The 13808-nt window shown below is 37.1% G+C and overlaps 2 protein-coding genes across 3 annotated transcripts; both read right to left on the reverse strand.

Annotated features, from left to right (window-relative positions):
• Positions 1 to 344: 344 nt before the first annotated feature.
• On the reverse strand, positions 345 to 2396 carry LOC107732683 (5-hydroxytryptamine receptor 3A-like). The gene is made up of 3 exons (XM_016544096.1): positions 2191 to 2396; positions 989 to 1252; positions 345 to 738 (listed from the first exon to the last, which is right to left on the reverse strand). Exons 1-3 carry the CDS (start codon positions 2336 to 2338, stop codon positions 512 to 514), a joined length of 639 nt encoding a protein of 212 aa, XP_016399582.1. The 5' UTR covers positions 2339 to 2396; the 3' UTR covers positions 345 to 511.
• Positions 2397 to 7944: 5548 nt separating this feature from the next.
• LOC107732684 (5-hydroxytryptamine receptor 3A-like) lies at positions 7945 to 8909 on the reverse strand. 2 transcript variants are annotated; one of them, XR_001638897.1, is made up of 3 exons: positions 8797 to 8909; positions 8565 to 8711; positions 7945 to 8429 (listed from the first exon to the last, which is right to left on the reverse strand). XR_001638897.1 is itself a non-coding variant. In XM_016544097.1 (2 exons), exons 1-2 carry the CDS (start codon positions 8716 to 8718, stop codon positions 8116 to 8118), a joined length of 468 nt encoding a protein of 155 aa, XP_016399583.1. In that variant the 5' UTR covers positions 8719 to 8771; the 3' UTR covers positions 7945 to 8115. The 2 variants fall into 2 exon arrangements, 1 of the variants encoding a protein (XP_016399583.1); XM_016544097.1 differs by lacking the exon at positions 8797 to 8909 and having other exon boundaries at positions 8565 to 8771.
• Between the last annotated feature and the right edge of the window lie 4899 nt (positions 8910 to 13808).

Genomic DNA, 13808 nt, shown 5'->3' on the forward strand with positions numbered 1-13808 from the left:
TTTTTTTTTTTTTTTTGGACATATCCTGGCAGGGATTTCTAAATTGCTTAAAATGTCCATGTTTTGGCATTGTTTTCCTATTATTTTCATACTTGTACAAAGTAATGACTGAAAAGTACATAATTGACCAATGTGGCATGTAAGAAGGCGGAATCTACAGAGAACAGCCAAAGCAATGCAAATACACGTTCATATAATGGATAAGAGAACGTCAATAAGAAAACAGCCAAAATCTAGAAATTTTTGGTCCTGACCAGGACAGGAAAAGAGGACATATGGTCACCCTATTATAACCTATACCGATTATTTGCATGTTTATATGCCGATAACCGATATGCGTAAATTAACCATTTATTGGTGGATCTGATATTACAAAACCGATATTTAATTATGGAAAAATGTACAAATCAATGTCGGTCAATTTCTACTCACTACATTTCTGCTGTAGAGAATATGGGAAAACAACCAAAAGCCTATGTAAACATTCTTTTCTACTAGCCTGTAACTCTTTCTACTGGTTCATCCAAATGCACCACATGCATATGATTACGAGCGCGTATCCCGTGATTATCAACAGGTAAATGCGGAAGAGAAGGAAGTCCAGGATGTAGCCCACATGACACCACTGGTTCTGTAGATGGTCTTCTTTTCGTAGAATGGACAAATAAGTGTTCATCTCTCTAAGATCCTGACTGATCTGTCTTAGTTCAGGCACATCCAGTGTCATGGATCCAGACGCTAGGGGACAAAAAGCAACCATTTAGCATCTTAAATAGAGGTGTCCCCTCCTGCTCCTGGAGGACCAACATCCTGCTGAGTTTAGCTTCAACAAGCTCCAATACACTTGCCAGGAAGTTTCTAGTGAATCTGAAGACCTTGATTAGGTGAATCAGGCGTGTTAAATTAGGGTTGGAGCTAAACTCTGCAGGACACCGGCCATCCAGGAACAGGTTTGGACACCTTTCATCAGGATCTATTCTTGTCTCACCATTAGTGGATGTCTGTTGACTGGACGTTGATTGTGAGGGCTGGACGACCCATGGATTGGTTTCTTGTTTCCCTTCTAGCTTGGCTAAAGGGTCTTCAGGGAAACTGTAGCAAATAAGTCGAGCAATGAAGCGCATCACCAGCACCTGAACCCAATGTGGCACCTCCCTGTATTTCATTGAATTGTGGTGGAGGACGCAGGTGATGAGGACCGTCTCCAGCAGACTTATGGTCATGAGTGCCAGACACACAGAGAAATAGATACCTAGGAGGTGAAACCAAATTTTAGAGATATAACTAAATGAGTGTTTAAAAATAGTTAACAATACTACATAATTAAATTATTTTTTCTCTCTGAAATACTTGATCCTTATTGGTCAACCATGTCAATTGTCCATTGTCCATGGCAACATACCAGTTGCACTGCTATGTCTCTCATATCACTCTGCATGTTACATCTTGCTACTGTGTTTTGGTTAACGGTTGGCCTTGGAGGACTTCAGTATAATGGTGCGTTCACATTTGCGAAATTTCATGAGCAAAAAAAGGTCAGTTGCCTATTGTCAGTAGTGTAGAGATGTAAACACTGCTCACAGCAATTCAAGCCAAGCAGCTTTCTGTTGACCAACATGGCAAATTCGCATTACCAACTGAACCCAGTGCAAAATCTGCGTGGGGAAGTCTTTTGCTCACAAATGTGTGGATTCCTACTGAAATGATATCCCGATATTTGCATTTTTCCACAATCAGATATCCTGCAGGTTTGCAGTTATAATGTACAAAATGTGCAAATATTAGGAAAAGAAAAATGCAAAGAAAAATGTGCAAATATCGGTAAAATATTGGTACAATTGGTACAGGTTGATCTCTCAAAGCTTACAAATGTGTGGATTCCTACTGAAATATATTTGCCGATATTTGCATTTTTCCACAATCAGATATCCTGCAGGTTTGCAGTTATAATGTACAAAATGTGCAAATATTAGGAAAAGAAAAATGCAAAGAAAAATGTGCAAATATCGGTAAAATATTGGTACAACGATTATCGGTTGATCTCTCAAAGCTTTTGTTAAGCCATCTATCAAAGGTTTTCTCTTCTTAAACCCAAAGCAGACTTCCATTTAGATACAAATGCTTTAGGCCAGAATGAAGAAAATTAAAGTTCACACATTGCTTCACACTGGTGTGTTGTGGCTAATTGACCTATTAAAGGCGTTCCATTAGCAGTGCTGGGAAGCAGGTCGTTCATAATGAGAAGAAAGACCGTATATCCCAGAATAAGGGTCATTTTGAAAGAGGATCGATCCACGCTGTGCGGCGGCAAGTAGAAGGACATGATGTCAATGATCATGAGGAAGGCGCTGGGGATGATCAGGTTCACCACATACAGTATCGGCCGTCGCTTTATCACCACCTGCAGGATGGAAACAGTAAGACTCGGACTGACATATATTTAGTTTGAAGTGCTGTATGTTTTTTGGAATATCACACATTTACATTTACGGAGTTCTGCACGTGACATGCGGTAGTAAAAATATCTTGTTATTCATGGCTAATAAATAAAGAATTCATTTCTAAGACTAATTTGTTTCCTTTTTTTCCTTTTTAATTTGCTTAAATTGCGGGCACACTTTAAAGAAACAAATTAGTGAAATGTGGCCACAAATGAATAATTATCTCACAATTCTGAGAAGAATTAATTATGAGATGAAAAGTCGCAATTACCCTTTTTTATTTTTTATTCCGTAAAACATTTTTTAGAAAAAAAGTTGAAAGTTGCAAGATGTAAACTCATAATTCCAAGAAAAAAAGCCAGAAATATGAGGCTTTCCAGCGCTGGAGAGAACTCAAGGAGCGGAAGGCCTGCGATGGAAAATTATGTCAGACCCTCGTGACTGTGTGTCAAGCTCAGTAAGTCTTATTTTTAAAAAATAAAGTTTTATTATATTTAAAAGGTATATATTGTAGGGCTGTCAGTCGATTAAAATGTTTGATTAATTACATGGTGTGTCGATTAATTAATCTAATAAATCGCAAATTACATTTGGCTGTGAAAATACCCCCAAAATATTATTTAAAGCTATTTTTGTGATAAATGAGAAAGCATTAAGTAGACATTAAAAATAGTAGCTTTAGAGAGAAATATTTAATTTGATTCAACATAAAATTTATTACACAAACATTTAGGCTACAACAGCCTTACATAAATGGAACATAAGAAGGTAATTTGAGAAACATCTCAGTTTTTTTTCCTGTTTATGCAATGAAAGTCACTGGTAACCAAAACAGCTTTGTTACCAACAATCTTCAAAATGCCTTTTTTTATGTTCCACAAAAGAAAGCAAGTCATTCAGGTTTGAGTAAATGATGACATAATTTAAGTTTTTTGGGTGAATTATCCCTTTAAAGTTTTTTCCCCCTTTTTTTATTTTAATTTTTTATTTTAAATGAAATAATACAATAACACTCTAAATAAAAAACTAAAGCTGCCAGCAGGTGGTGGTAATTGTCTTTATGAGTCATTCATTCATTAACTTACTCCCGGACGCGTTTTTGGAACCACATACCTCGAGTAAGCAAGGTTTGGGGTTAATCAACCGAGAGTTCAGGGTTTAGCTGACGGTAAGTTAACCGTGCTTTCTGTAATACACCTCAGTTCTGCTGTGGCTTAGGTAATATTTTTTTTGGCAAAACTGAGCAAAAACAGACAATATTGTGTTTAAATTATAACACAATATTAACTTCATATAAAATCACATTTGCACTCTTCGGGACAAACAGCACTCGTGTTACTGTTCTCACTGCTCGTGTATCGTTTATCATATGATATAGGCCTAAATATGAGACAACAGCATTTTTGCCCCAATATCTTGAATTTTAGGGCATAACTGCATTTATGGAGTTGTTGCCCTGTCAACTGTATGAAATGTAAGATGACGTACAGGTCTGGGGGCGGGGCCAGTGCTTAAAATATTTTAATCGCGTTATTTTTTCATAACTAATTAATTAACGAGTTAAACTGACAGCCCTAATATATTTTTAATACTATTAAGGTGTGTACATTCACACAAATTCAAGATGCAAGGAAAATGTTTTTATGATGTTTTAATTGATGGTTACACCACTTGACATTATTGAAAAATTGAAACTTTTCAAAATTGGCATTCGGTTACTACAGTATGTTGACTTTAAATTACTGCATGCGAAAGTCTTAAGTGGGTCTTCACAAACCGCAGACACACATTAAGGGAAATGCTTTCATGACAAATATGTGCTGAGATGGCAGGAAATGAGGAGAGCAGTGAAAGAGGAGACATTACTGGTGTGCATGTAGGAGCCGAAGGTGAAAGAGCAGTTCTGGATGTCGAAAGGGAAACTGAATATCTGTAGGTTACAGGCGCTAACCAGCCTCAACATCCTGTCATAGCGGATGTGGCCCGTGTGGTTCACATACACATAAGGACAGGCCTGAGATACATCGTCATCCACGCTAAACAGGAGAAAAGAGAGAGTTAAAATTATTATATGTATGATTTTTTTAGATTACTTGTAGACTGTATTATTTTTAGCCTTCTGCTAAGACAAAAATAGTCCAATTTATAGAATTGGCCTAGAAACAAGACGAACACTGCAACAATATTACATAGCTATTTAATTCGATTTTAAATCTTATTGCTAAAGTTTTGTTTATAGTTAATTAGGTAACCATAATGATAGCTATATAGAGTGCTGCAGAAATTATGTATTTTTTATATATTATTCCCAAAGATATGGGATAACATTTCACTGGTGAGAATGTGTTGGTTTGTGTTTTTATATGCGTTAATTCAATATTATAGGATGTTATCTTTTTAATGTTTAATGTAGCTAATGCCTTCATCTTGTTGTATTGTGTTAGATTAACAAAATCTTCTGCTGAAGTCTATTACATACAGAGCTGGGTAGATCACTTACAAATTGTAGTCCATTACTGATTCCAAATTACAGAATTGTAGAAATTTAGATTACATTACATTACACAATTTAGGATTACTTTCAGACTACTTTCTGGTTGCTTTTAGATTATTTTTGACCTAACATGTTTATCACACAATGCACTTCAGACTACTTTAAGTGCATTTCAGACCACTTTCTGATTACTTTTAAATAGGATAATCTTGTACCATATTGATATAAAAATACAAAGAGTTAGAAATATATTATTAAAGATACGAGAAATATCATGAAGTGCATTAAACTTTACATTATGTCAAGGTTTCCCAAACTTGCGTTTGTAAGTTTAATGAAAGGCTAACAATGAAATAAATCATTAAAAAAAGTACAATTAAAATAACTAATTTTAAAATAACAACAATCAAAATGGAACACTTACTAAAAACAGTAATATATTTTATTTGTTTAACTGCATGTCATGTGACCATTAATCAATGTCAGAGAAATGTGAACATGCAAATGTGTTACTTAATTTTTAACTTATTAGCTTAAAAAGTTGAGTACTTCAAGTAAATATACACTCTAAAAAATGCTGGGTTAAATACAACCCAGTGCTGGGTAAAATAGGGACAAACCCAACTGGGCGGTTTTGACCAACTTGCTGGGTTTGTCCCTATTTTACCCAGCACTGGGTTGTATTTAACCCAGCATTTTTTTAGAGTGTATTAGGTGAAAGAAGTTTGGCTGACAAAAAAAAAATCCCTGCATTACGTGTAAATAAGAAATAAGCTGAATTTGTGCATTTTAATGTGATTTAAAGACAAAAGTGACTGATAATTCAAATAAATATTAACCTGTTCCTCAGTACTTGATGCAATGTTTACATGTTGAGAAAAACACTTAAAACTGAAATGATATTTTGTAAATGCAGTGGTCAAACGCAACTGTTCTGATTATGTAATGTAATCAATAATTACCAAATTTTTCTAAGTACCTAATTTTTGGAATCTGATTACATAATCCAGATTACATGTAATCAGTTGCTACTTAGCACTGATTGCAGATATAAATATCCATACATTCGTATACAGTGTTGGGGGTAACTCATTACAAGTAATGCAAGTTACGTAATCAGATTACTTTTTTCAAGTAACTAGTAAAGTAACGCATTACTTTTTTAATTTACAAGAAAATTACTTTTTCAAAAAATTAATGCCAGTTACTTTGTTTTCCCATTTATTGACTGACAAGCCTCTTGTCCCCATATTGGGAGAAATCGGGAGTACAGAGGAATTGTGTGCGACTACACAGTACTTTTGTATATAGTTACCCCAAAAATTATTTGGACACTTAAAAATGTACAGATATTTCACACACACAAAAAAAATTCTATGGTGTCTTTAATAAAATGATAAAACTGTAGAAGTGTTTAATATTATAAACACAAAAAGTATTCCAACATTTTGTTTAAATATAAGTGTATATTGTTTGATCATATTTCTAGCATGTTTAACTTTGACAGTGAATTAAAAGCACTCTCTTTCAATTGCACATCATCTAATCTTATAAATGTACATAAAGCAGAAATACATGTATACCATATATATATTACAGAAACAATACATAACTCTAAAGCCGATCCTGTAACATTGGATCAGTTTGACCATTTTAGAAATTAGTAACACGTAATGAAATCACCTTTCAATTGCTGCTGTAATTAAAAACCTTTAATGTGGTGAAAGTGAAATTCATCACATTAATTTGATTTGTCAAACAACTATGATGCAGATAAATGTGTTAATGTTATGCCAATGTTTGGAATGGTTGGCACAAAAAAACAAAACGACAATTGATTTGGTATAAAGGGTAATTCTGAATCATTGAAGATATTGCATAGTTGTTTTTAACAAAGACAAAATTATAACTGAGCAAAATGTGAAGTCTGTGATCTACATATGTTTAATTCATTACCTTTAAGTAGAACGAAAAATGCCAAAAGTAAACGCCAAAGATGTCCCATAATGCTCCGTGTGGATGAGATGTCCTTTTGTTTAAAACTGCTCACCATTAACTTCCACAGGTAAAATGGGATGACTTTACTGGCACCATCATGTGCGCTGTTGTTTAACACCTTCGGTAACCACTGACCTATGTTGTTTTAATAGCTTTGGATCCGTTTGGTTGAACTCATTAGTGATGTACGTACCCGTTTTCCATTAGATGATAAAAAACATGTTCAGTTCCACACATTTAATTAGAGGAAAGAACACCTTTCACACTTGCGCTATTATGGCTCCTCAAGACATTATTAAATCTATTTTAACATATTAAATCTTGAATATATTTCCAGTTGTTTTATATACCATGGGTAGTTTTATATTTTCGTGATACCATCTAGAAATCCAGAGACTGGCCTTGTTTGTATGTTACTTAACATATTGCATTTTTGTTAAAGAGCATTTTCTTGGGGCTTCTTTTATAGTCATGCATCAAATTAATAACTATCATTAACTATAATTATTAATTTAGAAATGCATTACCCTATGCTTATTTCAATACTTATATTTAACATTAAACCATAACTCAATCAATAAATCCTTTAAAAAAACAAACACACAAAACCAGGAGCAAAGTTTTTGATATTTAAATAATATTTAGTATTATTTAATAGTATAATATTTGAAAATGACAGTGAAAAGAAATAATTTGCTATTTATGCTACCAAGCTAACAAAACATGTTTTGGTGATACAGATACAACAGAATGTAAGATTCTACATATTTACTAATTTTGAATTTTATTTTTTTTTATGTTCCAGAGCTTGAACATCTAATGTATTGGGACACTTAAAGGGTTAATTCACCCCAAAAATTAAAACTCTGTCATCATGTACTCTCCCTTAAGTTGCTCAAAAACTAACAGTTGCCAGTAGACTTTTTTTTTGCCATAAAGTTAATGGCTACTGTCAACTGTTTGGTTACCAACATTCTTCAAAATATCTTCTTTTGTGTTTGAAACAACTTGAGGGCGAGTAAATGACAGAAATTTAATTTTTGGTGAACTACCCCTTTAAAGCCCCAATAAAGAGTGCAAAGCTAGAGTATTTAGTTGAACATCCCTTGCATTACATCAGAAATAAATCATGCCATCATCAGAGTTTTGCTGTCATCAGTTTACAGAGCAGGCAAGAATAAATTACGACCTTTTGTCTAGACTGTAGGAGTACAGCCACAGAACCATAATTGTGCTTAAACTCACAACGATAAAGAGGCTATACATTATAAAGAGCACACGGTCAATGACCTGACCAAACATGAACCAGTCATCTGTTCTGTTGTCATGACTGAAGTGCTCTTCAACTTGGTGACGGATGGCCAGTAAATCCGTACTCATCTTCTTCATTTCATCAAGGCATTGTTCCCAGACTCTCACTGGACTTGCACCAACAAGTTCTTTCTTTGGAATATCAGTCATGGTGTTTTTGTAGAAAGTGCTCTCAGATGTGTTTGCTGTGGCAAGAAACAACACCACCATTGGAAAACATCTTTTACACCGATGATATTAATTCTGACGCCAGGTGCGCACCAATAATGTGAAAGCGTACTGGAAGACAAAAATATATTGGCTTCCAAAAAGAGTCTTACCTTCAAAGTTTTTATCGCATGATTTCTTCATACAAGCAAGTCGAGCAAGATATTTCAGGACCAGAATCCTGAGCCACTTGGGTAAGGGAGGCAAGTCACGGGAACCGCACACGATATTGGTGATGAAGATGGTCTCAAGGAGACTTGCTACCATCAAGGCCAAACAGAGTGAGAAAAACACATCTAGATCGAGAGAGAAAGATAAGATTGGAGGTAAAGAAGGATCACCTACCCTGCTGAAAAGATCAGGTTAGAGTCCTTGGCTTCATTTCCAAAAAGTATTGTAAACCACTGTAGAGACCATTGATACCATTGATGGTCTACAATGCTTTTGAGAAATGCAGACCTGGGGTGCATTAAGTCATATCAGATATGTATTTTGATTTCGAATTTAGAAATTACAGAAAATGCTGATCCATGTGTGAGATGATAATATAAAATGTAGTAAATAAATATATATAATATAATAAATTAAACATTACCTTGTCATAGTGTTTTATAACTGAGTTGAATGAACTTACTCCCGGACGCGTTTTTGGAACCACATACCTCGAGTAAGCAAGGTTTGGGGTTAATCAACCGAAAGTTCAGGGTTTAGCTGACGGTAAGTTAACCGTACTTTCTGGAATACACCCCAGGTCAACTCAAAGAGGTCTGTAATACCTTGAGAAAGCTAGGATGCTGATTGGCTCACGTCCCATTTGTTTACATAGAGTGTAGGGTTTATGACCTAAACTGCAGCCAGCCATCAGATGGCAACTGGAATGTTTTGGCTTCACATTTCAGGATGTGTGCGGCATTGGGGTCTTCAGACTCACTAGAAACTTCTTGGCAAGTGTATTGGAGCTGGTTGGAGCGAAACTCTGCAGGGTACTGGCTCTCCAGGAGCAGGATTGCACACCCCTGAGTTTTGACATATACCAGCCCTATGCCATGCCAACTTTGGTTTGCCAAGAAAGTATTGCTGTGTAGGTTGCACCAGCATCCCATTCTGGAGACCATCAACTTATGCTGGTGACCATCTGGGGCCACATTTTAGCAGAGTAAAGACAAAAATATGCAAAATGAGTGAATAAGAAGGTTTGACAACATACTTATGAGTGGTAAGTTGTTTCCTGTGACGGGCAGCAGGTCGTTCATTAGCAGCAGGAAGACGGTGTAACCCAAGATGAGGGTCATTTTGAAGGAAGCACGGTCCACACTTTGAGGTGGCAGCAGGAAGCTGAAGAGATCCAAAGAAAGCAGGAAGCTGCTGGGAATCAGGAGGTTCACCACATAGAGCGCAGCTCGACGTCTCAGGACAATCTAGTCCACAACGAGTAAGGACATTATTGTTAATCAAGTATACATTTCACAGTAAAAAAATACCACAAAGGTTTGAATTCACTAAGAAGTTGCACAACTTTTGTGTGTGGTATTTCCTACTTGTTTTCAGCTTTGTTCTCTGTTGTTTTATTGACGTTTTCCAACCTCTTCTTTAGCTAATTCTTTAAAAGTAAAGACCCAACTGTGAGTGTTGGAACCAGGCAGGTCTACAAAAATACGTCAATCCTTCAACACTCCATTGAGCTGTAATCCATTAGGTGGATTTGGGCTCATTACAGATTGTGCCAACTAGATACAGCCCAGAAATCTCCAAAGGAGCATGGGAACTCCAGATGGAGCAGAACCTCCGAAGGATTTCACCAAATCGTAAGAGTTAGATCACCTATTCAGAAAACTCAGTTCTTCTTGCTAGAGGCATTAATGTTGCACTGAAACTGCACACAGAAAGCAGGAAGCAAACATAAGCAAAAATTATGGCCAAGTGATGAGGAAAAGCCCTATAACTGGTCATAACCAGGCACATACTGTAGTCCAGGGGTGTCCAAACCTGTTCCTGGAGGGCAACTGTCCCAGCAGACTTTAGTGCCAACCCTAATTAAACGCACCTGAAATAAGCGAATCAAGTACTGTGTTCAAATCGCTCCCTATACTCTCATTTACTATTCCCTACATTAGTCCACTAATATAGTTCAGTTGAAGGAGTGAATGAAAACGATTGAGCGAATTCAGACTTCAGGTGTTCTGGAAGGAACTGGCAGTTCCAGTAGTAAAAGTGAAAAGATTTATCTTGAACTTTGTCATTGAAACTAGCATGTATAAACCTTAATTAAACTATTTACCAATCAATTTAAAAGAAATCTATACCTGTATGACATTAAGTTCTACCCACATTGGACAAGTGGTTTGGAAAATGGATGGATGGACGATTCAGCTGTAGGCACCAACTTCTGGCGAGATGCAGGAATTCATTCTGCACATCCCTCACAGTGCATTACGGGTATTCTCAAGTATACATCGGTTGTACACTCACTATCACAGTGCATTATGGGATTGAATGAGTACACTCGGTAATGTCCACTATGGTTTTGGACACCACTAATAATGGCTGTCCCCTTAAAAAGTGACCTATTTAAGGGTAAAGGGTTGATTTCAGGCACAGCAAGGGTCTTCAGATTCACTATAAACTTCCAGGCAAGTGTGTTGGAGCTGTTTGGAGCTAAACTCTGCAGGACGGTGGTCCTCCAGGAGCAAGATTAGACACCCCTGGTGTAGTCAAACACACTTTCAGCTTTTTTGTTGGTGTCTGGATCACAGTGGTGTAGCAGTGCTGCACAGTCCCAGTAACATGCACCTGATCATGACGCTCGCTGCGATTTTGCCAAGTAAGACATGTTCCTGGATCAACATATTTTGTTGATCCTGGATCGACATCACTGTCCAAAAATATAGACTAAACCCAATCCCTACCCCTTAACCTAACCCTACCCATAATTTATTCCTAAAATCAGTGGGAAATGATAGCTGATTAACAAGGGTGTGGAAGCACCCAACCCTGATTGTAAGCCTAAAACAGATATTTCCTGAAAAGTTATCCCTCAATTCTGATTGGTTGATTTGAATGTTGTTCCAGGATCAACAAGGATGTTGATCCAGGAACATGTTGTACTTGGTGAAATCACGTTCACCAATCGTGACAGTATCGGTTGCGATTCTTAGTGAATTCCCTCCCAAATCTAAAATGGCACCAACATAAACAATGAGGTTATCCCATCCCCCTTCCAGAAAGAGCTGTACTGGTTTTTCTGCTCTCATGTCTATCAGCTCCCACTCTCCTTTAGTTGTCATCGCTTCAAGAGAATTTTTGAATATCTGCTCCACTGGCAGAAAGAAGAACAACTGAATATCATCACCTAGAAAAAAGAGACCAATAGGTACAATATAATCACAAGTAGCCAAACAGGAACATACTTTTTTCAGTTTTGCTTACTCACGAGAGTGTTTATAAGAGTTGAACGTGTATGTACAGTTTTGAAAATCAAATGGAAAGGTGTAGATGTCCAGTCTGCAGGAGCTGATCACGTGAAACGGCTGTCCGTCAAGCACCAGGCCAGTGTTGGTCACATAGACGTAGTATGTTTCTGGTGCTCGGTTTTCATCCATGCTGTAAAATGATGGTGGGTAGCAGGTTAAAGTTTATGGATGTACATTGCAAGTGTGTAAACACACTTTTTTCCCCCAATCCAGTAGTCATAGCTGTTACATTCAATATTTGCAACTTACAATTCATTGATGACAATGTCTGGAATCCATATCTTTTGTCTTGGTAGTGAGATCTTGTTCGTTCCACACTCAGCAGGATCCCAGCTCAAACCTTCAATCTGCCACCTCTACAAAAAATAATTATTCAACTAGTGCTATTGCTACTAGTGCCTGGACGTATTTAGCTCCGTAAAATGTTATTGAATCATGCGAGACGACTATTAATACCTACTAAACTATGGGTGTGTGATATTTATCATCTGCGCAGGGCCGGATTTACGCATAGGCTTCTAGGCATGTGCCTATGATCGCTCGTCCAGGGAGGGCCCAAGTACAATGAAGAGATATATAATATTTTTGTTACTCTACGGGTAGGGCTGCACGATAAATCGCATGCGATGAAGGTGATGGAGATTTACCGCTGATTACAGAACCGGCTTTACTGACAAGATGCGCGTTAAATATCGCATGCGATTTATCGTGCAGCCTATACCTACAACAGCAAAAGAACCAAAAAACAATAACCAAATAAATACAACAAACAATGGGGGAAAAATGACAAACTATTTACATGTTTTCCACCTTTTTATTTACAGAAAGCACATTTTCCTCCTCCCACTCTCTCTCACAAACGCACATATACATTTATTAATAAATAGCATTAACATACATTTATTTTGCCATGATGAGGTATTTATGTCACGATGAGGTAAATCCGTCCCTGCATCTGCGATAATATCGTAATTGTTGTTGCGAACTGACATTGTCGAGTATGTCACTCACTTTGCAAAAAACAAAGACAAACTCGTCTTGACAATCCAAAAGCATTTACTGTGTGATGAAGCCTATTAGAATGCAGGTATGAAAGCAAAAAACATCCGTGAATGGGATTTTGTTTTTAATATTTGTACGATGTGAAATAGTTAAAGGGGACATAACACACACAGTTTTACATAATCTCATGTTAATCTTGAGTACCTATAGAGTAGTACTGCATCCTTCATATCTCCAAAAAGTCTTTAGTTTGATCATATTTATAAAAGAAAGATACAGCTTTACGATTCTCTCCGGAAACAGCCGAGCACCTGGAGGTGCGCCGTGGGCGGAGCTAAAGAGTGACGAGCACTTGAGCTCCGATTGCCAACAAAACACAGACATTTGATGCAGTTTCACTTACCAGCTGCAGTTCTGAATCATGACCACGATCTTTTATAACTCGAACCGCTCTATCTTTCAGTATCAAACGATGTGCAAATACAGCGTTGAACTGGGCCTTGTTTATAAAACCTTCGTGAACAAACACACTTGTGAAACTCCATTACTGCCCCGGAAAAACAAACTGCATCCACTGTTTACGTAACGCTGGGTTCTTTGGGAAGCTGAACAAAGTTATCTTTCCCTTACCAACCAAAAACACACTTCTTTGGAGACATTCTTCCCGAGCAAGTCACGTGCAGCGCTGCCGGATGAAGCGCGTTGATGGGCACGCTCTTGCTCTTGCTCTGGTTGATGTGTGCGCGGGCGCGCTCTTCCGGGAGAAATGCCCATATAAGGAGTTCCACCCTCATCTACGTCATGAAGAGCCATGATTGAAAAAAACTCTCCGAAACTTGTACGAACCCAGAAGTACGATTTTTGGCACAGAAATACTCCGTCATA

The sequence above is a fragment of the Sinocyclocheilus rhinocerous genome, unplaced genomic scaffold, assembly GCF_001515625.1.
Source record: "Sinocyclocheilus rhinocerous isolate Xijiao unplaced genomic scaffold, SAMN03320098_v1.1 scaffold579, whole genome shotgun sequence".
Classification (NCBI taxonomy): domain Eukaryota; kingdom Metazoa; phylum Chordata; class Actinopteri; order Cypriniformes; family Cyprinidae; genus Sinocyclocheilus; species Sinocyclocheilus rhinocerous.

Excerpts from the sequence above, each read along its gene's own strand:
- LOC107732683 (XM_016544096.1), bottom strand. The coding sequence starts at position 2,338 with ATGATCATTGACATCATGTCCTTCTACTTGCCGCCGCACAGCGTGGAT. Across the intron at positions 1,253-2,190 it reads TAATGGAACGCCTTTAATAG|GTATCTATTTCTCTGTGTGT; the intron begins GTCAATTAGCCA and ends TTCACCTCCTAG. Across the intron at positions 739-988 it reads TCAACAGACATCCACTAATG|CGTCTGGATCCATGACACTG; the intron begins GTGAGACAAGAA and ends TTTGTCCCCTAG.
- LOC107732684 (XM_016544097.1), bottom strand. The coding sequence starts at position 8,718 with ATGGTAGCAAGTCTCCTTGAGACCATCTTCATCACCAATATCGTGTGC. Across the intron at positions 8,430-8,564 it reads ATGCGATAAAAACTTTGAAG|CAAACACATCTGAGAGCACT; the intron begins GTAAGACTCTTT and ends TTCTTGCCACAG.